Raw genomic sequence first — 26911 nt, 5'->3', positions numbered from 1 at the left:
TCCCCATCGCCCCCCCTTATCATCCCCCACCTCACCGCGCGCGTCCTTCGTCAACCAGGGACGCGGTTATGACTTCGCGTTAACTGCCCAATGAGAAGCACGGGTATTCGGAAGGTGGGGCCGTTAGCGCCATGTTTGAGTCCTGGAAGCCATTGAGAGGTCTCCCGACCTTGGTGACCATGCCTCCAGCTGATGGTCGGCCCTTTACGGGCGACACCTGCGTGCATCAGAAGCAGGAGATGGTGAGTGTGACCCAGGCCTCTGGAGTCCTTAGTGGCGGGGTTGTGACGCTGCTGTGGCTCTGGTGTCTTGTGCACCACCGCCCTGAAGGTCCCCTGGCGCTGAGCAGCTGAGACTGCGGTAAAGGCCCTGCATCGTCTCACCTCCTGCTCTTATAGTGTGAGCCGAGCAAGCGGCAGGGAGGCTGGGATCCTGCCCTGCCGTTGTGAAGCTGCGTCACTCCAGTCTGGTTCTTGTTAGGATGAGTCGGGGTCTTGAACTTGAGCCTCCGTAGACTTTGCTGCCAGCAGTTAGCGCTGCTGAGACCCAGGATGTGCTGTGAAAGGGTGTGGGTGCTGAGCTCTGTTGCTGGGTCTGCCCTGCGGTATTTTCCCTGGGTCATAATATCATTTGGCTTTTGTGTTTTGTTTTGCTTTGCTTTTGATAATAGTGCAGTAAGTTCCTGGCTGAGAATGGGACAAACTTTACAGCTTTGTAGGAAGGAAAGAAATTTAAACTTGCTTTAGAATTGTTTTAGTTTAGCTCCTACTTTCTGAGGCATGAAGTGAGATTTTGGAGAAGCTCTTCCCAGCTTAGCTTATAGTGAAGAAAGCCTGGGCAAGGGTATCAGATCACTTCTAAGTAACCAGGTCTGTACCCCGGAGGCACACGCCTTTGCCTTCATACCCTGGGCTCTCTCTGATAACAGTTAACTGTCTTTTCAGACTCCTCAGGGAAACTGAGATTAAACCTCTGACACTGTAAGTCTCCACTTCAAGATATGTTTTTCTTTGTAAGAGTTTGCCATGGTCATGGTGTCTCTTCACACAAATAGAAACCATAACGAAGACAGAAGTTGGTACCAGGGACTGGGATATTGGTGTGATGGCCTGACCATGGTTTTGTTTGGAGGAATTTGGACTTAGGAACTCTGCATTAGGTACCAGGGACTGGGATGTTGGTGTGATGGCCTGACCATGGTTTGGTCTGGAGGAATTTGGACTTAGGAACTCTGCATTAGGTACCAGGGACTGGGATGTTGGTGTGATGGGCCTGACCATGGTTTTGTTTGGAGGAATTTGGACTTAGGAACTCGGCATTAGGTACCAGGGACTGGGATGTTGGTGTGATGGGCCTGACCATGGTTTGGTCTGGAAGAATTTGGACTTAGGAACTCGGCATTAGGTACCAGGGACTGGGATGTTGGTGTGATGGGCCTGACCATGGTTTTGTTTGGAGGAATTTGGACTTAGGAACTCTGCATTAGGTACCAGGGACTGGGATGTTGGTGTGATGGGCCTGACCATGGTTTGGTCTGGAAGAATTTGGACTTAGGAACTCTGCATTAGGTACCAGGGACTGGGATGTTGGTGTGATGGGCCTGACCATGGTTTTGTTTGGAGGAATTTGGGCTTAGGAACTCTGCATTAGGTACCAGGGACTGGGATGTTGGTGTGATGGGCTGACCATGGTTTGGTCTGGAGGAATTTGGGCTTAGGTGCTTTTGCATTAGGAAAGCAGTTGGAATGCTTTAAGCGCCGCTTTTTGGGCAGTGCTACTGGCAGCAGAGAAGACAGTGGTAATTATTTGGACTGTGGGTGTTGGCTTGTGAGGTTTCACAATTATTTGGACTGTGGGAGCTGGCTTGTGAGGTTTCACAATTATTTGGACTGTGGGAGCTGGCTTGTGAGGTTTCAGATTAAAGAATATTAATGCATGGCCTAGAAATGGATTTTGTGACATTTTGGATGAGAGTGTGACTGCCTTTTGACTTTGGTTGAAGTCTGCGTGAGGCTAAAGTGAAGGGATTTGGATTAATGCCGCTGGCAGAGGGAATCTGAAGATAGTCTAGTATGGAGTCTGTCATGTGGTTACTAGTGTTCAGGTTTATAAAGATTTGTAACGAAAAGGAGCGAGCTGAGCAAATATATAAATAAAAGTGAAAAGTGTACAGATTGAGAAAAGGGATGTCAGGAAGTGGAACAGAGCTAAATGCTGTGGTTAAGGAGATAAACAATAGGAAATGGAATAAAGGGAGTGATAATCTCAGGGCAAGACTCCACCCAAGAGCACTTGGGAGGCAGAGGCAGGTAGAGAGAGAGAGAGAGAGAGAGAGAGAGAGAGAGAGAGAGAGAGAGAGAGAGAGAGAGAGAGAGAGAGAGAGAGAGAGAGAGAGAGAGAGAGGAGAGAGAGAGAGGAGAGAGAGACAGAGCAAGTTCTAGGACAGCCAAGCTCAGGCAGTGAGAGTAAGAATCAAAAACAGAAAACTGGTGAAGATGAGTTGAACTAGAGAACCGATGAATTGAACTAGGGAATCATGTTCCAGCCCCAGCAAGCAGCAGAACATGTCAACTTTGGCCACATGGTTTTGGCTCTACAGTTAAGGACAGAAGAAACAGGTTATGGAATTTGCCTCCACTTCCAAGGAAATCATAAAATAGCCAGATATTGTGGCACATGCCTCTAACCCCAACCCTCAGGTATAACACAACTAATAAAACCCCAGAAAGATATTGGGGTTCAAGTAAAGCAGCTGGCAAATAGCTCTTACCTCTACCTCAGACTGATAGAGTGATCTGGCTAGCTCCACGAATCCCGAGACTGCTGTCCTGGACGGCTGCCTCTCCTCAACTTGCCTGGAGACTAATTCCCGAGACTGACTTTGTTCTTCCTTTTATACCTCTCAAATCCTGGGAGTAAAGGCGTGCGATCCCAAGTGTTGAGATCACCTTTGTGTGAGCTCTTTCTCTTTAGGACTGGATCAGTTTCGTGTAGATCAGTGTGGCCTTGACTAACAGATCTGTCTGCCTCTGGCTCTTGAGTCCTGGGATTAAGGATGTGTGTCATCACTGGCTGGCTTGCGGCTTGCTAGTGTGGCTGCTGGGAATAAGGATGTGTGTCACCACTGCCTGGCTCTGTGGCTTGCTAGTGTGGCTGCTGGGAATAAGGATGTGTGTCACCACTGGCTGGCGCAGCGGCTTGTCTTTAGCTTCCCTTTCTGTACCCTCAGGCAAGCTTTATTACATCATATATATCGCCACACTCAGGATTTGAGGCAGGAGAATTCCAACAAATTTGAGGTCACTTTTGTCTCCCTCACAACTTGAAGGCCAGATAAAACAAAAATGAGAAACTAACAAAGACCATTCAAAATATATTTAGTAAAATTAACAGTGAATATTTATTGCATGTATTAATACAATTCATTACGACACACTATGCTTTCATCATATCCACCCTTCAAGATACAGTTTATTCACTCATCTTTTCTTTCACAGAGCATCCCCATGTCCTCCAATAGTCTCTCTATTAGCTGTCATGAATTTTTTGTTTGTTTGTTTTGTTTTTGTTGTTGTTTTTTGGTTTTGGAGACAGAATTTCTCTGTATGGCGTTGGAGGTTGTCCTGGAACTCACTTTGTACACCAGGCTGGTCTTGAACTCACAGAGATGGGCCTGTCTCTGCCTACCGAGTGCTGGGATTAATGGTGTGTGCCACCAATGGCCCGAATCTGTCATGAATTTTTGTTGTTGTACTGTTCCTGTATTGTACTTCCCACATATGAATAAAAGCACATGACAGTTTTCTTTGTCTGGATGATTTCACTTGGAGACGTCATAGTGTAATCCATTTTCCTAAAAATTTTTGCACTTGCTTATGGGAAAATAATAGCCAATTGTATGTCTGTAAGCATGTATGTATGGGTGTCTATCAGTCTGTAGATATGTAGTACAGTACATATACCATATTCTCTTCATTTGTTCATATGTTGATGAAATCTAGGATGATTCCACATCCTAGATCTTTTTGAGCAATGTTACAGTAAACATGAATGGGCATACATTTTTTATGTATACTTAATTCTTTTCCTTGTATAGCAAAGAGGGCTATTTCTGGTTCATTGGGTGGTTCAATTTAGGGGTGTGTGTGTGTGTGTTTTAATTGGGCAACTACTTTACTTTATTTTCATAATGCTTATGTTACTTTACATTCTTACTAACAATTTGTAATTGTTCCTTTTTCCTATATCTTGGTTAACATTTTTATGTTTTAAAATAATAGCTACTATAAGAATGACAAAATAGGATCTGAATATAGCTTTGGCTTCAATTTCATTGTTGGTAAATAATGTTGATCATCTTCCCCCAACATTAAGTATTTGTAATTAAAAAATAAATATTTTTATTGTGTATGTGTATGTGCATTCATGTTTATACACATACAGAGGCTGAAGGACAATTGGAAGTCAGTTCTCTGCTTCCACTGTGTGAGTTGAGTATAGGTGATTAGACTAGCTGTTAGTATTGTTGGCAAGTCTACACACTGAGCCATGCCACCTTAATGATCCACACAAATAACTGTGTTAAACTGGGTTTTAGATGTAGGCTGTACATGCAGCATTCACAGTTACTATGAATGAAAACATTAGTTACAAAAGGACATATAGGTATTTTTCAAAAGTACTTTCTGTTATTATTATTGAGACATAGTTTCAACATGTTGTTCAAGCTGGTTTCAAACATGGGGGCCACTCAGTCTCCCTGATTCAGTTTCTTAAGCAGATGGAAGCGCAGATCTATGTAACCATACCTAGATTCAAATGTACTACTTTTTAATTTTTAGGGTTACTTTATTATATGTGCATGAACATTTTACCTCCATGCATGCATGTGCATCATGGAAGTACCTGGTGGCAGTCATATGAAGTGATGGAATTCTTGGAGTTAGGATAGTTGTGAAACAACTTGTGAATGCTTGGGATCCCTCAGGTCCTCTGTAAGAGCAAGTGCTCTAAACTTCTCTTTCCAGCCCTGAAATGTATTTATTAATAATATTCTCAAATTGAGTATACGTGCTCACCCTCTTCATCAAGAAACTTAAGAGTACAGACTCTCAAAGAGCCCATCCTTATCCTTTTGTCCAAAATTCTTTCCATACAGAAAATTTTGTGTGCTGACATTTGGGATAATAATTCCTTGCATTACTTTTAGTACTTTCTATGTGGGAAAAGTGTGTGTGCATCTCAACTATTGTGTGTGTGTACGTGAACTTTATATTAGTTCAACTGTATTCAGTTCAGGCTAACATAAAGTCATTTTTTAAGATTTATTTATTGCCGGGCGGTGGTGGCGCACGCCTTTAATCCCAGCACTCGGGAGGCAGAGGCAGGCGGATCTCTGTGAGTTCGAGGCTGGGCTGGACTGATAGCCTCCAAAACAATACAGAGAAACCCTGTCTCATAAAAACCAAAAAAAAAAAAGATTTATTTGTTATGTATATAGTGTATACATGTATTCTTGCATGCCAGACGAGGGCACCAGATCTCATTATAGATGGCTATGAGCCACCTTGTGTTGCGAGGATCAAACAAAGGACCTTTGGAAGAGCAGCAGAGTCTGAGCCATCTCTTCAGCCCCCCATAGAGCCTTTCCTAATATTGTGTTCCACCACAATGCTATGAACAGGGACTCTAGCTCTTTCCCTGTTATCTAATTCAATATAATATCATAATCCTGTAAATGGAATTCTTAACTGGTCTAGATAATTACAAGCCAGAGTCAGATATAGAGGGAAATGCTGAGAGATCAGAGAGAAGGAGCGAACCACAGCAAGCACACCTTACCTCCTTAGCATCTCAGCAGACCATAGAGTGATTGCCTGTTTCTGCCTGGCTACCTCACTTCCTGTCTGTCTGTACAGACCTCCAGACCTCTATGGTTAACTAGTGGCAAGCTCCATTCTCTGACCCTCAGACATGCTTTATTTGTACAAGCAAGATATCAGTACACAATCCCACTGTCTGGGGAAAACACTCTATTGGTGTGATGCTCATGTCCTCAATGCCATCTTATTCACAACAAGGAGGGGAGGAGAAGAAAGAAGACCTTGAGGAATTCCTTCTTCCTGGAACTCCTCCCCAGACCTCCGGCAGGACCTGCTTTTGTGACAACAGATAATAGATAGCAGCACTTCAGTGTCATGTAGAGAAGCCCTGTCTTCAAAATTCTGTAGTCATTTTCTTGAAACCCAAAGCCTTTTCTAATCCTTCCTTCCATCCTTCCTGTCTTTTCTCGTCATTTCACTGCTGCCCATTGTAGCTGCAGACATGAGATCGCCCTGCTCCACGTTTCCAAGTTCTGGGATTCCAAGTGTTCAGTACTTAATTGTAATTATTACTTTATTTTATATAGAAAGAGGATTTTTTAGAAAGCCGGGCGTTAGTGACACATGCCTTTAATCCCAGCACTCAGGAAGCAGAGACAGGCGGATCTGTGTGAGTTTGAGGCCAGCCTGGTACACAGAGCAAGTTCCAGGACAACCTCCAAAGCAATACAGAGAAACCCTGTCTCAAGAACCTTTGGAAGAGCAGCAGTCAGTGATCCTAACCCCTGAGCCATCTCCCCCCCCCCAAAAAAAAGAAAGAAATAGTTTGTGGATATTATTCCATTTTAAGAACAACAATAACTTGCCAGTTTGAGGGTTCGTGTAAAGTATGGTGTAGAGTTTTCATTATCTTGTTTATAAGCAAACTGTTGGAGATGCTTATGATTTTTCTTTAAAGTTGGATTCAACATCTTTGCCTCTTGGAAATTATCAAAGTTGGCTTGGAATAAGTCAGTAACCTAGTGTGCCTGACTCACAGTCCCTAACTTTAGGACCTACAAAGAGGAGATGGTCACTTAGTACTTAGTCGCCATTAAGTACTACAAAGTAGAAAACCATATGTAGATGTCATGAGTCACCTGTTCTAAAATAAAATGTATGTGTTTGAATGGTGTGTTAAGTGTGTATGTTAAATGTATTTGTTATTGTGGGTTTTTTGAATGGTATGTTAAGTGTGTATGTGTTAAATATATTTGTTATTGTGGGTTTTTGCATGTGTTCTTGTTTGTTCATGTATGAGAAGGCCAGAGGTACATTCAGGATGTTTTCCTCAATTGCTCTCCACTGTTGTATTTGAGACATAGTCCCTCACCAAACCTGAAGTTCATCAATTGTTGAGATGTGCTGGCCCATAAGCATTATAGATCCCTTATATGCATCACCATTCCATAACCCTAGGTCGAGGAGAGGTCATGAGGTCAGCCCAGGCAGAGACATGTTGTAGGCCTAGATATGCAAACTTAAAGAGTTTGGGATGAGACAAATAACCAAGTTTTCTCACATCTTTTGTTTTACATTTTCCATTTTCTGCCATGACAATTAAAACACACCAAAAAGGAAATACAATTATTCTATAGACAGAGATAATAGTTACATGGCGGTAATATTCCACAAAGTATTCAAGTGATATAAAACCTCACATCTGTTGCTGAAGATGCCGCCTCTACCTCCTCCAGCTGGGGATCAGATCCTTGTGATGACACAGAGACGCCTAACAATTCTAGGAGCTCACCATTCCTTGTACTGCTTCCTCTGCCGTCAAATCTCTCTACATCTGACTATTCAGAAGTGGGGCGATGACATCCACAGCCACGCTGAAGCTCTAACCAAAATAAACCACCAAATTCACAAGTACTTATTCAAGGGTAGGATGAAATGCGTCTCTAATCTTGACCACCACAGAAATTCGCTTTGAAGGTACATTCTGAGCTCAACATTTCCTGTGTGTTACATAACCCAAACACTTTGCAGAAAGCAGTGTGGTGACAACCACTATTACAATCTCAAAGAAGAACTGGTGACATGGGTTGATAAAAATGTTTGTTTCTTCCTTCATGAGGACCCGACCTGCGTTTGCATACCCATGACCCACGTTAAAAGCAGGGCAAGCCTCTATCTCTAAAGCTGAAGATAGGGATGTCATCAGCTTTGTCCCTGTGTCACTGAGCCCTGAATGTTCAGAACAAAGTAACAGAGAGATGTGTGTGTTGGTAGTGGAAAAGCCAACAGCATTTCTCTGAGTACACGAGGAAGCAAGCGTGTGTTCAAAAATTCCCAGAGCATATTCTCTTTAAATAGATTGATACCCCAGTATATCCCGGGTTTACTCCAGCGAAAAGAAGCCAGAGTTAGGGAGGTTTTTTCAGTCAGTTGATCTTTTGAGCAGAAAAGAACGATGTGCGGGTCGATTTAAGGAGGAGGGTCGGTATCATTCACCAGTCAGAGACGCTGTTACTCTCCTGCACGGACTGTCCAATGAGGAGCACGGATAGTCAGAGGGTGCCGCCATTGCCGCCCTGTTTGAGTCCTGTGAAGCTGCAGGGAGGCCGGTGGGTGATTGTCCTGGGTGCTGTGCCTTCTGCTCTCTGAAGGCCCTTTAGGAAGGACACCTGCCCACGCCCGAGGCAGAAAATGGTGAGTGGGCCCTGGAGTCGCGCGCGGCGGGTGTGTGACCCTGCGGAGGCTTTGTCACTATGTGACGCCGCCGCCCAGACAGTTCCCTGGCGCTGCCCTGCAGAGTCTGGGGAGGAGACTGTCACCATCGCCCTCAAACCCACGTGCATTTTAATTGATGGTACCACCCGCCAGGGTGAGCCTGAGGTCCATGGGCCCCGCCCCTCCCCGCCCCGCCCCGCGCTTCTGAAGCCGCCTCATCTGGTCCCCAGACGCGGATGCTCGATGCTCTGCAGCGTCCAGTCTGCTGTGAAGGGATGGCGGTAATGAGCGCTGTTACCCTTTAAAAAACACTGGGCATTGAACCTCACTCTAAACAAACCTTTTATCTCCGAACCGTAACCCGGTCCCGCATCCTGGTTTTTGCTGTTTAGTGTTAATGCAAGTGGATTTGTTTGCTCTCCCGGCTGAGAGGGGGAGAAAATACCCAGGCTTTAAAGGAGGGGATTTTCATTTTGCTTCAGAATTGTTTGTTCTCACCTATCAGTTTGGCAACTGTCTAGGCAAAAGTGGAATTTTTGAAAGGTGTTCCCAGCATTGCTGGCTGTGGGGAAAAAAAGAGCATGAGATGAGGATAATAATTTAAATATATAAGAAAGAAATGTTATTTGTTTTGCTCTAGACTTGAACAAAGGATTGTGGGGTGGGAGTTTTTCTTATGTATGTTTCAGCCTCGTTTATTATGAATATGTTTAAGTTATTTATATCCTATTCATTTAATTTTAGCATGTTGTATGTGAGTCAGAATTTAACCGCTTAATTTAACACATACTTTTTCTTTTATTTTGATATTTCACTAGACTCTCTTCTAACCTCCCCTAGCTTATTAATTTGTATCCTCCTCCTCCCTTTTTAAAGATTTATTTATTGATTATATATACAGTGATTTATTATATATGCAATATTCTATCTGCATGCATACCAGAAGAAGGCATCGGATCTCATTGTAGAGGGCTGTGAGTCACCATGTGGGTACTGGGAATTGAACTCAGGACCTCTGGAAGAGCAGGCAGTGCTCTTTACCTCTGTGCCACATCTCTCCAGCCCTGCTCCTTCCCTTTTTTTGTTAGCTTGACTAGAATTTTGCCTGTCTTACTGTTTTTTAAAAGAACCACCTGTGAAATTTGAGGTTGACTATATTATACCTTGAGTTTCTATTTCATTCATTTCTCCCCATATCTTTTCTATTTCTTGCTGTCTTTGCTTTTGAATCTGGCTTGTTCTTGTTTTCCTAAGACCTTGTGTTTGCATCAAATTGAATTGTTTGTTTCACATGTCTCTGAGTTCTCAGTGTGTCTCCCTGGAAGCTGAGGCTACTTTTTTTTGTTTGTTTGGCTCTTTAGTCTCTTTACTTAACAAATAAAATAAGGATGGACTTAGGAGGTAACCAGAGAACAATTTAATAGAGTTTGAAGGGAAATGCAGGCTCTCAGCTGCCCTGGCCACAGCGCCACCAGGTCTTGAGATGCCACTCTGGTTAGCAACCCTGGGGATCACAATTTGTGCCAAGTGAAATAAAAACAAACAAAACAATGAATGAATGAATCAATAAATAAAGCCATTGTTCTTTTGCTGAAAAAGAAAAGAAAAAGAAAACCCAACAGGACAGTCGATCTTTAAATATTGGCGTCTGTCATGAGCTAGCAAAGAGGACAAAAATTATGCCTTTTAATTTTGATGTGGAGATGACAGAAACAGTGAGGAAGCCCAGGGTGTTAAGGGAAGCATACTTTCTAAATGTTGGGACCTGGATCTGAGTTCAGAGGGAACCCCCCCCCCATTCTAAGATCTTGATTCCCAGAGGAAAGGGTTACACTAGAGACACATGGTTAGAAACAGAATATACATAACTTACTGAGAAAGGGAGGGAAGGCACTCCCAAGAATAAGAGTGGCCTAGTGAGCTAAGGAAGAAGCCCCAAAGGCTGAGGAAATGTGCTCTGTGGCATTCTGTGAAACATTTGCACAACAGCTGCCTCTCCATGGTTTGTACGCCAGGAGCTGCTGTTGAGCATGCTCTGTTCCTTAGTAAAAGTGCCAGTAACAAGGCCTTCGGATCTTCCTTTAGACTGACTTCTTCCACATAGTATTCCTCATGTAGCGTTGCTCAGCCCCTATTTTGCATATAAACATTTGTAGCTATAAACTTACCTCTTTTACTGTCTTTTTTACCCACTTGCATTAAAAATGGATTCCCCACCACATACACAATGTATGCTGGTTGTGGTTTCTCCTCCCTCTACCCCTCCCATTTCCTCCCCACTTCCCCTTCCATCCCAATCCACTCCCTTTCTGTCGTATTAGAAAACAAACAGGTTTCTAGGAGAAAAGATAAAACAAAAATTAACACATCTGAATTGGACAATTCAAAAAGAAAGAAAACTCAAGAGAAGGCCCAAGAATCAGAAACCCACTCGTTCACACACTCAAGAAATACATTAAAAAATAAAATCTGGGTGGTGGTGGTGCTTGCCTTTAATACTCAGAAGGCAGAGGCAGGTGGCTTTCTGTGAGTTTGAGCCAGCCTGCTCTACAGAGCTAGTTCGAGGACAGTCAAGGCTACGAAAGAAACCCTATCTTGAGAAGGGAAGGAAGGAAGGAAGGAAGGAAGGAAGGAAGGAAGGAAGGAAGGAAGGAAGGAAGGAAGGAGGAAGGGAGGAAGGAAGGAAAGGAAGGAAAGGAAGCAAGCAAGCAAGCTAGCTAAACTGGAAGCCAGAGAACTGTGCAGGCCCTTTCTTTACATGCTGCTTCCGTCTCTGAGCTCGCTCGTTCATAACACTTTGCTCGGGTTGGTTTTAGAGGGTCCTGTTTTCTTTGTTATCCATCTCCATTGGGTTCTATATTCTTTCTATCTCATCTTCCAAATGGTTCTGCTTCTCTGAACTCTGGGGGAAGGAGTTTTATGGAGACATTCCATTTTGGGTTGAGTGCTCCAAGGTCTCCTTCTCTGAGTAATGTTTGGCTATGGATCTCTGTTTGTTCCCATTTGCTGCAGAAGGAGGCTACTCCAGTGATGGCTTAGCAAGGCAGTGATCACATGTCTCTTTCTGGGTCTGGGGTACCTCACTCGGGATATTTTTTTTCTAGTTTCATCCATTTGTCTATGATTTTCATTGTTTCTTTTTGTTTTTTGAGATAGAGTTTCACTGTAGCTTTGGAGTCTATCCTGGAACTAACTCTGTAGACCAGGCTGGCCTTGAACTCACAGAGATCTGCCTGCCTCTACCTCCTGAGTGCTGGGATTAAAGGCGTAGGCCACTACCACCTGGCTTACACCACCATTGCTTCTTTTTTTTCTTAATGGTTGAGTAATACTCCATTTTGTCAATGTACTGCAATTCTTTTTATTCATTCTTTTGTTGAGGGACATCTAAGGTGTTTTAGATATCTGGCTGTTATGAAGAGAGCAGTAAAGAGCATGGTTGAAGAAGTGTTCTTGTGTAGGATAGATACAGTGTCCATTGAGTATATGCCTAAGAGAGGAACGACCACACTGCTTTCCATCGTGGCCATGCAAGTTTGCCCCTCCATCACCATCTTCTCAGCACGAGCTGTGCCTTCTTTTATTGATCTTAGCCATTTTGAGAGGGGAGATAAAATAGCAAAGCAGTTTTGATTTGCATTTCCCTGATGGCTAAGGATGTTGAACATTTCTTTAAGTGTTTCTCAGCTTTTTGAGTTTTCTCTGTTTTGAGCTGTACCTGATTTTTAGTTGGGTTATTTTTTTATTTTTTTGAGATCTAGTGTTTTGAGTTCTTTGTATATTTTGGATATTAGTCCTCTATCAGATGTAGAGTTGGTAAAAATCTTTCCCATACCCAAGATACAGCTTTGTCTGAATGTTAGTGTTCTTTGCCTCTCAGTTTCATGAGGTTCATTTATTAATTGCTGTTTTAGTGCCTGTGCTAATGATGTCTATTCAGAGAGGTTTTTCTTTCTTTCTTTTCTGTGCCAATGAGTTCAAAGCATTTTACTATATTTTCTTCTGTCTGGTTCAGTGTATCCGGTTTTACAATGAGATCTTTGACCCATTTGGAATTGAGTTTTGTGCAGAGTGATAACTATGAATGTGTTTAGATTTTTCTATATGTAGTCATCCAGCTTGACTAGCACTATTAGTTGAAGATGCTGTCTTTTTTCCAATGTATGTTTTTGTCTTCTTTATTAAAAAATAAGGGCCTTCATTGATCAACAAGTCTTTCCCAATATTATGTTGTTTTTATTACTATAGTTCTGTAGCACAACTTGAAATTGGGGGTGGTGATACTTCTGAAGTTCTTTTATTGTTCAGAATTATTATTTTAGCTATCCTGGATTCTTGTGTTTCTATATGAAGTTGAGAATTGTCCTTTGAAGATCTGTAAATAATTGTGTTGAAATTTTGATGGGAATTGCATTGAATCTGTAGATTTCTTTTGGTAAGATGACCATTATGAATCCTGCTGATACTTGGGCATGGGAGACCTTCCTAAGTTCTAATATTTTCTTCAGTTAAAATTTTTATCATACAAGTCTTTCATTTATTTGGTTAGAGTTACAATTTTTTTTATTTGTACATAGAAAGCTACTGATTTGTGAATAAATCTTGTATCCAGCTACTTTGCTGAGAACATATGTTAGCTGTTAGGAATTCCCTGGTGGAATTTTTAGGGTTACTTATATATACTGTATCATATTGTCTGCAAATAGAGATACATGGATTTCATTTTCAACTTGTATATCCCCTTGATCTCTTTTAGTTGTCTTACTGCTGTAGCTAAGCCTTCAAGTACTATATTTAATATGTTTGTCTTGTTCCTGATATTATTGAAATTGCTTTGAGTTCTCCATTTAAGTTGATGTTGGCTATGGGCTTCCTGTAAACTGCCTTTATTATTTTGAAACGTTTTCCTTTAATCCCTTATCTCTCCAGGATTTTTATCCTAAGGGGTGTTGGATTTTGTTAAACTCTATTTCTGTATATAATGAGATGATAGTGTGGTTTTTAATCTTTCAGTTTGTTTGTCTGGTGGGTTAATTACATTTGTTGATTTATGTATGTTAAACTATTGCTACATCTCTGGAATGAAGCCTACATAATCATGGTGGATGATCTTTTTAATGTGTTCTTGGATTTTGTTTGCAAGTACTTTGTTGAGAATTTTTGCATCATTGTTCATAAGGGAAATTGGTCTGTAATTTTCTTTATTGGGACTTTGTAAGGTTTAGGTATCAGGGTAATTGTGGCCTGGTAAAAAGAATTAGACAGTGTTCCTTCTGGATCTATTTTGTGGAGTAATTGGATCATTGGCATTAATCCTGTTTTTAATGTCTAGTAGAATTCTTTACAAAAACACTAGGGTCTGGGTGTTTAATCGAAATATATCATTGTTATTTTCTAGATTTCCTCAATGTCTGTTGTTATTGAGGAACAATTAGATATGTTATTTTCATATCTAATTTGGTTAATTTGGATCTTCTCTCTGCTTTTTACTTAATTTGGATAAGGATTTTCCAATCTTACTGATTTCCTCAAAGAACCAACTGTTGTGGAATATTTGTACACTATATGAAGGTGTATTGTTGTTATTGGTGTAATAAAACGCTGAACGGCCAATAGCTAGACAGGCGAGTATAGCTGAGACTTGCGGGCAGAGAAAGAACTCTGGGAAGCAAACAGTACAGAGGCGAGGTAGAGAGCCACGTGAAAGAACGTAGATTTAAAAATGTGGGTTAATTTAAGATATAAGAACTAGTTAAGAACAAGCCTAAGGTAAGGCAGAGTTTTCATAATTAGTAAGTTTCCATGTCATTATTTGTGGGCCAGGAGTCCTGACAAAAAAGTACTACAACAATCATCTCTCTGATTTACTGATTCTTTTTATTTTTTTCCCCAGAGGGATTGTTATTTATTGTTTTCAGCCTTTGTTTGATTATCTCCAAGCGTTTGTGTTTATGTGTGTGTCTGTGTGTGTGCTCTGATAAGTTACTAGTATGACATCTAGTCAAGTGTTTGTTTGTTTGAGACAGGGTTTCTCTGTAGCTTTGGAGCCTGTCCTGGCATTCACTCCATAGACCAGGCTGGCCTTGAATTCACAGAGATCCACCTGCCTCTGCCTCCCAAGTGCTGGGATTAAAGGGGTGTAACACCATCTCCCTTCCCTATTCAAGTTTTTTGTGTAGGCACTTGGTACTATGAACTTGCCTCTTAAAACCACCTCTAATGTGTTCCATAAGTTTAGATATGTTGTGTATTCATTCTTACTCAATTCTACAAAGTCTTTCATTTCTGTCTTGACTCATTTTTCCATCAGTAGACTTGTTCAGTTTCCATAAGTTTGTAACATTTCAGTTGTTTCTGTTGTTGGTATGGTCAGATAGGGTGCAAGGAGTTATTTCAGTTTTCTTGTACCCAATGAGACTTGCTTTGTGTCCAAGATGTGGTCAGTTTTGGATATTGTTCTATGTGATGCTGAGAAAGTGTATTTTGTGTTTGGATGAAATTTTCTATATCTGTTTAGTACATTGGTTTATAATTTCAGTTAATTCCTCTATTTCTCTATTTAGTTCTTGTCTCTTATGTCTGTTGCCAAGAGTAAGGTATTGAAATTTCCCACTATCAGTGTGTGAGGCTGCTGTGGAATACTTACTTACTCCCTTTGTAAGGCAGTGGTGGCACACACCTTTAATCCCGGTGGTGGTGGTGGTGGTGGTGGTGGTGGTGGTGGTGTGTATATGTATTGCTTGATGATATGGGATTGATTCCCAGTGTTTTCTTGGATATGATTAACTTTATATTGGAGTTTGCCTTCTAGTGTTTTCTGTAGGCCTGGATTTGTAGATAGAGATTGCTTAAGTTTGGTTTTATCATGCAAAGTCTTCCTTTCTCCATCTACTGTGATTGAGAGTTTTACTGGGTATAGTTGTCTGGTCTGGCTTCTGTAATCTCTTAGAGAGAATATCTTATGGAGAACATCTGTCTAGGCCTCTCTGTCTTTTAGAGTCTCAAAGATAGGTGTTACTCTTATAGGTCTGCCTTTACATGTTACATGTTACTTGCTGCTTTTAATATTCTTTCTTTGTTTTATACATTACTGTTTTGATTATTGTGTTCCAAGGGGACTTCCTTGTCTGATCCCATCTATTTGTTATTCTGTATGCTTCTCATACCGTTATAGGTATCTCCTTCTTTAGCTTAGAGAAATTTTGTTGAAAATACTCTCTGTGTCTTTGGTCAGGGTTTCTTATGCTTCTTTTATTCCTATTATTCTGAGGCTTAGCCTTTTCATGGTGTCCCAGATTTCCTGTATGTTCACGTGAGTTTTTTAGATTTAACATTTTCTTTGACCAAGGTATCCATTTCTTTTATTGTGCCCTCAGTGCCTGAGATTCTCTCTTGGCATCTCTTGTATTCTGTTGATGACCTCTACCTCTGAAGTTCCTGTTCAAATTCCTAAAATTTTCATTTCCAGATTTTATTTAGTTTGCTTTTTTTATTGATTGTTTCTACTTTCAGTTCTCGAACTACTTCATTGATTCCCTTCTGTGTTTTCATAGATTTCTTTAAAGTATTTATTCATTTCCTCTTTAAGGGCCTCTATCCTATACATAATGGATATTTTAAAGTCTTTTCCTTGTGCTTCAGCCGTGCTACAATAATCAGGGTCTTCTATGGTAGGGTTGCTGAACTGTAGTGAAAACATATTGTCCTGACTGTTATTGTGATTTTATGCCGGCATCTAGGCAGTTGGGTTTGGGGAGATTGTAATTCTAGGTGCTGATATATCTGGTCTTATTTTTGTTGGATGGGTGTTTTGTTTCTTGGTTTCTGTTTCCTCTCTGGTTCTTCGGAGAGTGTGATGGCTGTGTGTTGCCTGATAGGAAATTCTTCTGGGATCCTGATAGGTGTGGTCATTAGGGATGCCAGTTGAAGTGTGTTTCTAAGTATTGTGATCTAACAGTAATGGGGTGAGCTAGGAGGGGGGAACTAAGGTGTCCACTGAAGGGAGGAATGCAGGGTCTGCTTTCTCCCCTGGGAATGGGAACACAGGGGGAGGAGAGGCCCCAGCAGAATGTCTGCTCCAGAGCTGGGGATAAGAGGAGGGGTTGGACTTAGAAGAATGAAGGCAGAGATGAACACCTGCATTTAGCCTTCCTACATTGCTGGCTGGAGTGGCCTGCTGGTTTCCAGGGAATGTCTATTGGATTTGGGGCCTGGGATGAAACAATGAGTCGGAGCAAGTGTGGAGAGGAAGATCTCTGAGATCTCCTGCAGCAGAGGGTAGGAAGGAGGGGGCGGGGACTTTGGCAGGTTGAATGAGACTGGATTTGGAGGAGCACAGAGAAAATTGAACATCTGCAGTTAGCAGGTAGCTTTGCTTCTGACTAGAGTGGCTTGGGATTTCCAAGGAAGGCTGCTGGGCTTGGGGGCTGGGATAAAGCAGGGACTTGGAGAAAGGGAGTTAGGAGAGGAAGATCAGTGTTATTTTTGGGGAATCGTAGGGGTAGGGAGGCTGCAGCAGGGTGTCTGCTTCGGAACTGGTGATGTGATGGGGGATGGGATTTGGAAGACCAGAGAGAGGTGAAGCTGTAGCTAGCCTACCTGCTTCCCTGGCTGTAGTCCTTACTTGTAACTCTACTTCAAAGGTTCTGGCAAGTTGTGTGTTCACTTTCATGTTATTAAACACTTAAATTTTTCTTCCTAATCTTATCTATGACCCACTAAACATTCAAGATTGTAGTATTCATTTTCCATGAATTTACCTATTTCTGTAGTTTTTCTTGCTGTAGGTATAGTTTTATTTTGCTATGATTTGAATACATACAAGAAAGGATTTCTATTCTTTTTAAATGATTGAATATTAGAGAAAAACCTAATTATATTGATTAGGTGAACATTAAGAATAACACAAACAGGATATTTTCTTGGCATGTAATCACCTACTTTCCTCAGTTGTTTAGCTCTCGCTCTCTCTGTCTGTCTCTCTGTCTCTGTGTGTGTAGACAAACGAGCATTTTTCTCCTCTCATATGCATCCCCTGATCTCACTGGACTGAAATTTATTCTCTTGTGCGCTGTCGTTAAAACTGTCTTTAAGTAAATTCTGTCATGTTAGTTTGGCTATCCTGAACTGTGTTGGATTATACATGTGTGGAACAGACTTCTCACTCACTTCATAAAGATACCTTTCATGGATTTAGCCATTTCACTGAGCAGTTCCCATGGTTTGAAATGCACCATGACATGCTTTTCTGGCCTTGGGGTTACTAATGAGAGATACGATATTATTGTGATAAATGTGAAGTTGTAAGTGGAGTTAGCAGTTTCCCCTTACACCTTTGAATTTTTAAAAATGAAACAGTTATTGGACTGCAGAGATGGGGAAGTGGCTAACTGTACTGACTGCTCTTCCAAAGGACCCAGGTTCAGTTCCCAGCACCCATATGGCAGCTCACAACTGCCTGTAACTCCAACTCTGGGAGATTTGATGCTCTCAGGTAGATATTCAGACAAAACACAAATGCACATAAAATAAAAATAAATCATTTAAATATTAAATAATTGCATTTATTTATTTTGTGTGTGTGCATGGATGTGTGTACCTGTGTGCCATAGTGTGCTTGTGAAGGGACTACAGACTGAAACGCCAAGAAAAGATTGCTCACAAATAAGTTGCTTAAATAAATATGGAAATTTCCCATATGTATATTAGCACCTTGTGGCAAGCAGAAAGTGGCAGCCCTGCTGCTGAGGATCTTCGGCTGCCAGGCTCCACCCACAGATCATTCTAACGGACCCAGCCCTCCAGACACAGGTGGCCAAGCTCTGGACTTGAAAACTCACCAATCCCCACCCTGGAAAGTTCCCCTGCCAAGAAATGCTATTTAATGCTGTCTTCTGCTCAGTTCTTGGATGCTTCTCATCAGAACAAAGAGCTGACCCCCTGGATTTTTTTCCCTCCCAAGAAATCTGTGTGAGGTTTGTTGTCCAGCGTGACTTTGATATTCCTTGGCTCCTGACTGCCAGGAAGCCTTTTCCCTCAGAGTTGTAACACCTGCATTGAGGAAGCCACCACCACGACCCCCACTCCCAGCCCCAAACACCCCATCAACAGAGCTCTAACAGTTACAATTTATGTATGCAAAGCTAAAGCTTGACAATAAATATGAAAAAGAAATCAGGTGGAAAACGAGCCACGCCAAGGACACCGGGACGGGGGTCGTATGGTACTTTAGAGAGAAAAGTCACTTACATGAGAAGCCAAGAACTGAGCTAAGTAAGCACTCTGTTGGTCTCTGACCACGATCCTGGTAGTTTTTGAAGATCACTAAGAGTGTGGTAACTATCTCTCCTGATCTGTACTTTTTGTGGTCTAATTTTCTGTAGATCTATTTTATAACCTAGTTAATAGAACCTCCTCTTTGTATTTCTTGGGGGGCAATCTGTTATCCCCTGTAAGGTAAAATTTCCTTTACTGCTTCAAACATCTTTTCCAACGTTCCTTCTTTCGAATCAGCCAGCAGTATGTCATCCATATAATGGTAGATTATGGGTTGTGGAAATTGTTTGGGAATTATTTCTAAAGGATTTTGCATAAAATACTGGCATAGAGTAAGACTGGACACTCACTCCAAAACCTCTGCGAGAACCGGGCTTGTTGGGCTAGCGCTGTGGTCTCTGGGAATGCTGGCAGTCTTTGGCCTGGTGGCGATGCTTGCAGCTATTTCCAGGCTGGCTGAGCCAGCGTAGTTCCACGGTGGCGGCAGAACTGGGACCCCGTCCGCTAGCAGGAAGCAGGGACTCTGGGAGCAATAGCTGTGGCGGTGCGCTTGCCCACCAAGCTCAAGTGTGGGGGCTGGGTGAATTTACTTCCCCACAATTCTGACACCAGGTGAAGATGGAAAATGAGCCACGCCACAGATACGGGGAAGGGTTGGTATGATACTATGATACCTTCCGAGAGAGAGAGAGAGAGAAGTCACTTACATGAGAAGACGAGAACTGAGCTCAGCGCTCTGTTGGTCTCCACAAAAGCAGCCCCAGGAGAACTTGGAGCAAGCGAGCCCCTTTCATCACTGCTCTCCCCAGGTACCTGTGACCAGGCCGGGGCATGGTCAGTGTTGCGGATATGTGAGGTATCTCCCTACAAGTATAACTTCCAGAAGTTCACAGCTCTTTACTAGCTGAATCCAGACTTACCATATTGGATAAGATGTTGAAGAAAGAATTAAGATGTCTCATTTTATAATTTTTGTTGTTGTATTGTTTTGGGTTGGGTTTTTTTTTTTTGATTGGTTGGTTGGTTTTGTTTTTTCAGCCCTGGCTGTCCTGTATTGACTATGTACACCAGACTAGCCTTGAATTCACAGACATCTGACTGCCTCAGCCTCCAGAGTGCTGGGATTAAAGGCTGCCTACCACAGCCCAGCCTGTGTGTGTGTGTGTGTGTGTGTGTGTGTGTGTGTGTGTGTGTGTGTGTGTGTGTGTGTGACCAAAGGATTATGTCAGTTTGTGCCATCTGTTCTTTGGTTCCAAAAGTCAGATTCTGTCACTCTACCTGTTCAGCTTGGATAGTTGGTTAGAGAGCCCCAGAGTCAGCCCCCACCCCCAGGGTTAAGATTACAGGTACCTAAAGCCATACCAGATTTTTTTTCTCCTCATGCTTAAACAGCAAGTACTGTTTTTATTTATCTCCTCAGCCCTGAGATAAAGATCTTTAGAGGTAAGTAAATTTTCAAAATTAATGATGAAATAAAGCAAATTTTAAAAATTAGTCAAGATGTTACCCATATCTGGGAGTGGTTACATACAGCTTTGGTGCTAGCACTTGGAATCAGAAGCAATGAGTTTGTGGGGGGCTGGTCCACATAGCAAATTGTGCCACTTAGTGAGACCCTGTCTTTAGAGAAAATAAAATACAAGACAAACAAAAACCCCATAGACTATACCAACCAAAAAAGCAGAGTTTCAAATGCTATAAGCAAGGTTGATGAATTAGTACATGCGGGAAATAAAGGGGTGACGGGGATATTCTTCTGTTCTGTGTTTCTCTTATTGGTTGATGAATAAAACCCTGTTTGGCCAATAGAGGCAGGAAGATAGACGGGGCTAGGAGACGAGGAGAAGGCTGGGAGAAAAGTGTCAAGATGAGACGCCATGTAGACACCAAAGGGGTGACAGGTCAGGCATTCTCCAGTAAGCCAAGACCACATGGAAATACATAGATTAATAGAAATGGGTTAATAATTAAGACAGAGCTAGCCAATAAGAAGCCCTAGCCATCAGCCAACATTTTATAATTAATATGTCTTTGTGTGCTTATCTGGGACCGAAGCGACTGTGGGACCCGTCGGGACAAGAAACTGCAGTTACAAAGGAAGAATACTCAGAAAGAAAGAAAGAAAGAAAGAAAGAAAGAAAGAAAGAAAGAAAGAAAAAGTTAGAACCATGATGACTGAGACCTGTTTTGCATGCTTAAGAGACCAATCCAAAAGGTTTTGGCATCTAAGGGGGAATGCATGTATTTACAGAAAGTACACCAAACCTTTGTATTCAACTTGGTAGTATGGATATATCAAAATCACACTTCGAAGATTTTTTTTTTTTTTTTGGTTTTTCGAGACAGGGTTTCTCTGTGTTGTTTTGGAGGCTGTCCTGGAACTCACTCTGTAGACCAGGCTGGCCTCGAACTCACAGAGATCTGCCTGCCTCTGCCTCCCAAGTGCTGGGATTAAAGGCGTGCGCCACCACCGCCCGGCTAAGATTTTTTAAATAACTGATTTTCTAAGAATTCCCATCAAAATTAATGACTAGTGGTTGTATATGTCTGCAGTAACTACTGAGGGGATGGGAAAGGAATGTGGTGAAATGTAACACTAACCTGGGCTATGTATTGGGGTGCCACCTCAAAAATAAAATTTCTATCTTGACGTTAGGTATTTGTTCATGTCAGCCTGCTTGATTCATCCTTGCTTATCTTTGTTTGCTTTTCTATGTCTTCTAAGTGTGCCTTTAAAAACAAATGTTACTACATTAGCTTACTTATTTATTTGTAATGTAAATGTGAATTTGTATTTAGAGGTCAGAGGACAGTTTATAAGACTTGGTTCTCTCTTCCCTGTACATGATTCCTGGCATTAAACTCAAGACACTGGGCTTTGTGACAGGCACATTTACCTTCTGAGGCATTTGTGCTGGTCCCTGCATGTGACTTTATACTATGCAGTGTTCCTTTTTTAAACTTTTATTACGTGTATGTGTGTGTGTGTGTGTGTATGTGTGTGTGTGTGTGTGTGTAATGTGTATATGTGTATACACATTCCACAGTATGTATGGTGGGTTCAGAGGATAGCTTGCAGAAACTGGATATCACCTATAACATGAGTCCCTGGGGTTGAACTCTGGTCATCAGGTATGGTGGTAAGCACATTTACCCATTAAGTCACCTTGCTGGCCAACACTCAGCATTGTTCTTAGAGGTTTAACTTGTAATGTTCAGCATGCTTTACAAACAAAAGCACCCTGGGCTTTTTCTTTGCTTTGATATGTTTTATGCATGCTTATATCTGAGGTTAGATTCAAACCGCTTCTTTATATGGTTTTGTGTCTGTGTTCTTAGGACATTCTCAAGGTGACTTTTTAGAAATGTAAAAAGTCGTGCGTGTGGCAACGGATATAAATAGAAACTACATTTACCAGACATTAGAGAAATATGTATCAACTGTAGATTGTATTGAAGTTCATATTACACAAAATGACAGTGGTGTGAATTTTATACATGCATCAATTCTTTCTGTCCGTTAGTTCTCAAAAGAAAACACTTTAGGTGCAGGATAGATGGCTCAGCAGTTAAGTTTGCTTGCTGCTTATCCAGAAGATCCAAGTTTGGTTCCCAGTGTCCATATCAGGTTACATGGGGATGCTGGTGGGTACCACTTTCCTCTGACACAAGACACCTCATCTTGGATGGAGGAAGCTTATTAAGAACCAGGATGCTCTGAAAACAGGTGAGACATTTCATCCCCCTGGGAAGCCCATTAAAACAAACAATGCTAAGGCCTCAGGACCTTCCCTAAACTGACAAAACTCGCTAGGCCCCTTGTTCTCCAAGATTATATATACAGTAAAGACTGCAGAAAACTACTTAGTCCAGAGATGCCTGGTAGAGGCTCAGACCAACTAGTGAAAAGATACTGTTGAGCTGCCTGTGCCATGCGCAGTATACTACAGGTTTCCAACTTTTTTGAGCCATCACCCAGGCTGGGATGGGCTTTTGGTGATGCAAAGGTCTTTTGGGCATTTCTGCTCACACATATTCCTGTAAGTAATCCCAAAAAACTGCATTGGTTCATCAAGTTTGACTTTGGTGAGATCCTTGCTTGGGGCAGTCATCAGTTCCCTGTCTGGGGTGAGTAGACATTTGTTCATGTCTCTTCAGAATTGGTGCCGCACAACAGATCCAACACCCTCTTCTAGCTACCAAAAGTGGGCACACAACCACACCAGTTTTTTAAAAAGAAATATATTTTGCATGTTGCTTTCTTTACTCGGGCCTAAGAATCTTAGTTCCTATATGTCTTAAGATGATTGGTTGCAGAAGTCATCATTGTATAGCACTCCTCTCTTCCTCTGGCTGTAAAATTCTCTCCACCTCTTCTGGGATGTTTCTTTAGCCTTTGGTATGGGGGCACTGATTCAATGTTCTGTTTAGGGCTGACATTCACAGTCAGGATCTCACTACATATGTAGGTCTGGCTATCCTAGAATTTGCTGTGTAGACTACGCTGGCCCCGAATTCACAAGAGAGTCATCTTCCTCTGCCTCCTATGTGTTGGTTAAATGTGTGTACCACCATGCCTGACACATTCATAGTCTTGATAGGACAGAATTCGTCCAAAGTTCATTGGGGTTTTAATCTCTTAGTGTTTTAGAAATAGGTGAAAAGTTGGAAAGATACTAGTAGTATATAAAATACTATGTTGTTATAAAGTATTGCATGGCAGTGGTTCCGCCTTTACAGTTATGCTGTTTGTGTCTATTTCAGGAGATGTCTCCAGGGTTCATAATTCACTTCTATTGACAAATAGACATTTCTAAAATCTATACCGGCTCCCTAGAACTGGTATCCACTCTGGTGGGTACCAAATTACTAAAGATGCAGTGTACAAAGAGTATCAAGGGAAATATCACAACAGGTGGTCATGTTCATTTATCATACAGTTCCATACTAGCATGAGAATTATGTGATAATGTGAGAGTTAGAATAAATAGGAAATGTGTATTTTCTGTTTCTAAGTGGTAAAAAGCAGTGCCCGCTGTGATGTATAAGGAATAGATGAAGAATGAAACATGAAGTGGAGCAATCAAGTCAGTCTGTCCCTCCAGGGTTTTTTCACCGTTACTCTTGTATGTGGATTATTTTAGGAGCCAGTGACCTTTGAGGATGTGGCTGTGAACTTCACCCTAGGAGAGTGGGCTTTGTTGGACTCTTATCAAAAGGAGCTCTACAGAGATGTGATGAAGGAGACCTTTAGCAACCTGATCTCCATAGGTAAAAAAATACAGCATGATTCTTTTCCTTGTTCATTCAGAGAAATAACTGTTTCTTGCCCTTCTCTATAATTGCATAATTTGAAATATTAAAAGGAAAGTCACTGGTGAATATTGTATGCTTTGTTACATTATGTCATGGGCGGCTAAAAGGTATTGATATTTAGTGTAATATTTAATAATACTTTCCTTGGGTTTACCTTTCAGGGAAAACCGAAGAAGAAAATATTGGAGAGGATTACCAAAATATTAGGAGAAATCTGAGGTAATTTACACTCAAAGAAAGACGACTTTACATTGCATATGAAAATGGTAGGAAACCTGAGACCCAAGTAAATAATCCAAGTACAGCTAAATGTAAATTGATTTAATCTAAAACTACATTGAACTTCAACATTCAGAATTGAAGGACCCCAACTCTGCAGTGTAATGTTGTGCAATACCGTGCAACTTTAAGCTATAGAGACATTTTTCCGATTCTTTCATTATACAAAAACTTCCCTTTGTGCACAAAATTATTTAATATATTTTTGCCAAGTTACCTTTAAGCTTTGAATATAAGATATATGTGAGCAGAAGTATGTTTCAGATATATTGTAACCTACCTTCAATAGCTGCATTAAAAAAACTCAGCTATCCCAATTCCATAAAACCTGACCCTGCGCCATTTTGCATAAAAATATTCACATATGGGCCGGGCGTTGGTGGCGCACGCCTTTAATCCCAGCACTTGGGAGGCAGAGGCAGGCGGATCTCTGTGAGTTTGAGGCCAGCCTGGTCTACAAGAGCTAGTTCCAGGACAGCCTCCAAAGCCACAGAGAAACCCTGTCTCGAAAAACCAAAAAAAAAAAAAAAAATCACATATGAGCCAACCATGAAACAAGAATAGTTAAAGAGCAAAGCATGACATGAGCTGAACATGGTTTCTGCATGTTTTTCCCCATTCTTTTTTGTAATGATATTAGAGAAACTAAGATTGTATGTTGTTCTCAGGTCCTGTGGATAATTGTTCATTCCTTTTAGGTTCATAAATTCTTGTGGCAATAGTCAGCATTCTTGTTTCCCTTAGGATGAGGTCTTTCTATGTGGTCTCTGTTGGCTTCGAACTTGCAGTCCCTCTGCTCTTGCAATCTTTCTCCCTGGCCTTCTAAATGCTGCAGTAGCAAGTGTGTGCCCAGATACACAGCCCCCGACACCTCTCTTGACTAGTCATAAAACCGTAGTAATATTCTTCCCGTTTTCTTCTTCTTTTTTTTTTTCTTGCAGCACTCATGAGGTTAAAGGATTCTATGAGTTTCAACATGGCGTTCAGTATGGAGAAGCCCACCAACGGATTCGAGAGCATATTGTTAATGAGTACATGCCTCCAGGAATAGTAGTATATGAAAACAGTGTGTGTGAAAATGATGCCATTGGTCTTTCACAGCCAGATATGCACCTGAGAGGTTCAACTGTAGAGAAACCGTATGAGTATCAGGAACATATGGAAAAGCCTTTTAAACATAAGAAATTTTGGAAAAATTTTACATATTTTGAGTCCTTTCTTACCCTTGAGAATCCTTCCAGAGAGAACCCCTGTGAAAATAAACTATCTAATAAACATTGTAGGAATCTCATTTCTGAACAAGATTATGAGACAACTCATAATGGAGATAATCTCCATGAATATAAGCAGTTTGAAACAGCTCTTATGACATGTAGTTATGTTCAGTCATATGATAAACTCCAAACTGGAGAAAAACCATTTGTGTGTAAGCAGTGTGGAGAAGCCTTCATTAATTCCAGTCACCTTATCAAACATCATAAAATTCATACTAGAGAGAAGACTTTTGCATGTAAGTATTGTGGAAAGGCTTTCATCCATCCAAGAGCCTGTTACAATCATGAACGAACTCACACTGGAGACAGACCTTATGTATGTAAGCAGTGTGGGAAAGCATGCATTCATTCTTATCACCTTCTACAACATGAGAGAAGTCACACCCGAGAAAAACTTTATGCATGTAAGCAGTGTGGGAAAGTATTTGGTCGTTCTTCATACCTTCGTAAACATGAAAGAATTCACACTGGAGAGAAACCTTATTTATGTAAGCATTGTGGGAAAGCCTTCAGTGATCCCACAACCCGGAACAATCATGAAAGAACTCACACTGGAGAGAAACACTATGTTTGTAAACAGTGTGGGAAAGCCTTCATTCGTTCCTCTCAGCTTTTGATCCATGAAAGAATTCACACTGGAGAGAAGCCTTACTCATGTAAACATTGTGGGAAAGCCTTCACCTATTCCAGTGCCTGTTATATTCATGAAAGAATTCACACTGGAGAGAAACCCTATGTTTGTAAGCAGTGTGGGAAAGCATTTACATGTTCCACATACCTCCACAAACATGAAAGGATTCATACTGGAGAGAAACCTTACTCATGTAAACAATGTGGGAAAGCCTTCATCCAACATAGGGCTTGTTACAATCATGAAAGAATTCATACTGGAGAGAAACCATATGTATGTGTGCAATGTGGGCATGCATTCACTTTTTCAAAGTCCCTTCAAATACATGAAAGAAACCACACTGGAGAGAAACCATACGTATGTAAACAATGTGGCAAAGCATTCACATGTTCTACATATCTTCACCAACATGAAAGAACTCACAACGAAAAGAAATCCAGTGGATAGAAGTAATACCAATGTAAATCATGGGAGTCTTTGTAGCCAGCTTACTGTTATTGCAAGGAATGAAAAGTATAAAGAAAAATCAAGAGAATATGAGACCAGCAGTTACATAATTTTACTTACATATGCAAGTGTACATAGGATAAAACCTTTTG

At 41.3% G+C, this 26911-nt stretch overlaps 2 protein-coding genes across 2 annotated transcripts in view; one reads left to right on the top strand and one right to left on the bottom strand.

Annotated features, from left to right (window-relative positions):
• Positions 1-155, bottom strand: part of LOC101829018 (zinc finger protein 14-like) — a 9951-nt gene extending 9796 nt beyond the window's left edge. Inside the window, exon 1 of the mRNA XM_040737169.1 lies at positions 36-155. The gene's annotated coding sequence lies outside the window, so the exon portion shown is untranslated. The remainder of the gene's footprint in view (positions 1-35) is intronic.
• Positions 100-26911, top strand: LOC101836475 (zinc finger protein 709). Its single transcript, XM_013121478.3, has 4 exons — positions 100-242; positions 23957-24083; positions 24290-24347; positions 25349-26911. The coding sequence occupies exons 1-4, from the start codon at positions 132-134 to the stop codon at positions 26757-26759; spliced, it is 1707 nt and encodes a 568-aa protein (XP_012976932.1). The 5' UTR covers positions 100-131; the 3' UTR covers positions 26760-26911.

Source organism: Mesocricetus auratus, unplaced genomic scaffold, assembly GCF_017639785.1.
Source record: "Mesocricetus auratus isolate SY011 unplaced genomic scaffold, BCM_Maur_2.0 Super-Scaffold_100676, whole genome shotgun sequence".
Taxonomy (NCBI): domain Eukaryota; kingdom Metazoa; phylum Chordata; class Mammalia; order Rodentia; family Cricetidae; genus Mesocricetus; species Mesocricetus auratus.
This window is presented reverse-complemented; position numbering and strand designations above follow the sequence as displayed.

Coding starts and splice junctions, on each gene's coding strand:
- LOC101836475 (XM_013121478.3), top strand. CDS start 132: ATGTTTGAGTCCTGGAAGCCATTGAGAGGTCTCCCGACCTTGGTGACC. Junction 243..23,956: donor TGCATCAGAAGCAGGAGATG/GTGAGTGTGACC, acceptor GGATTATTTTAG/GAGCCAGTGACCTTTGAGGA. Junction 24,348..25,348: donor AATATTAGGAGAAATCTGAG/GTAATTTACACT, acceptor TTTTTCTTGCAG/CACTCATGAGGTTAAAGGAT.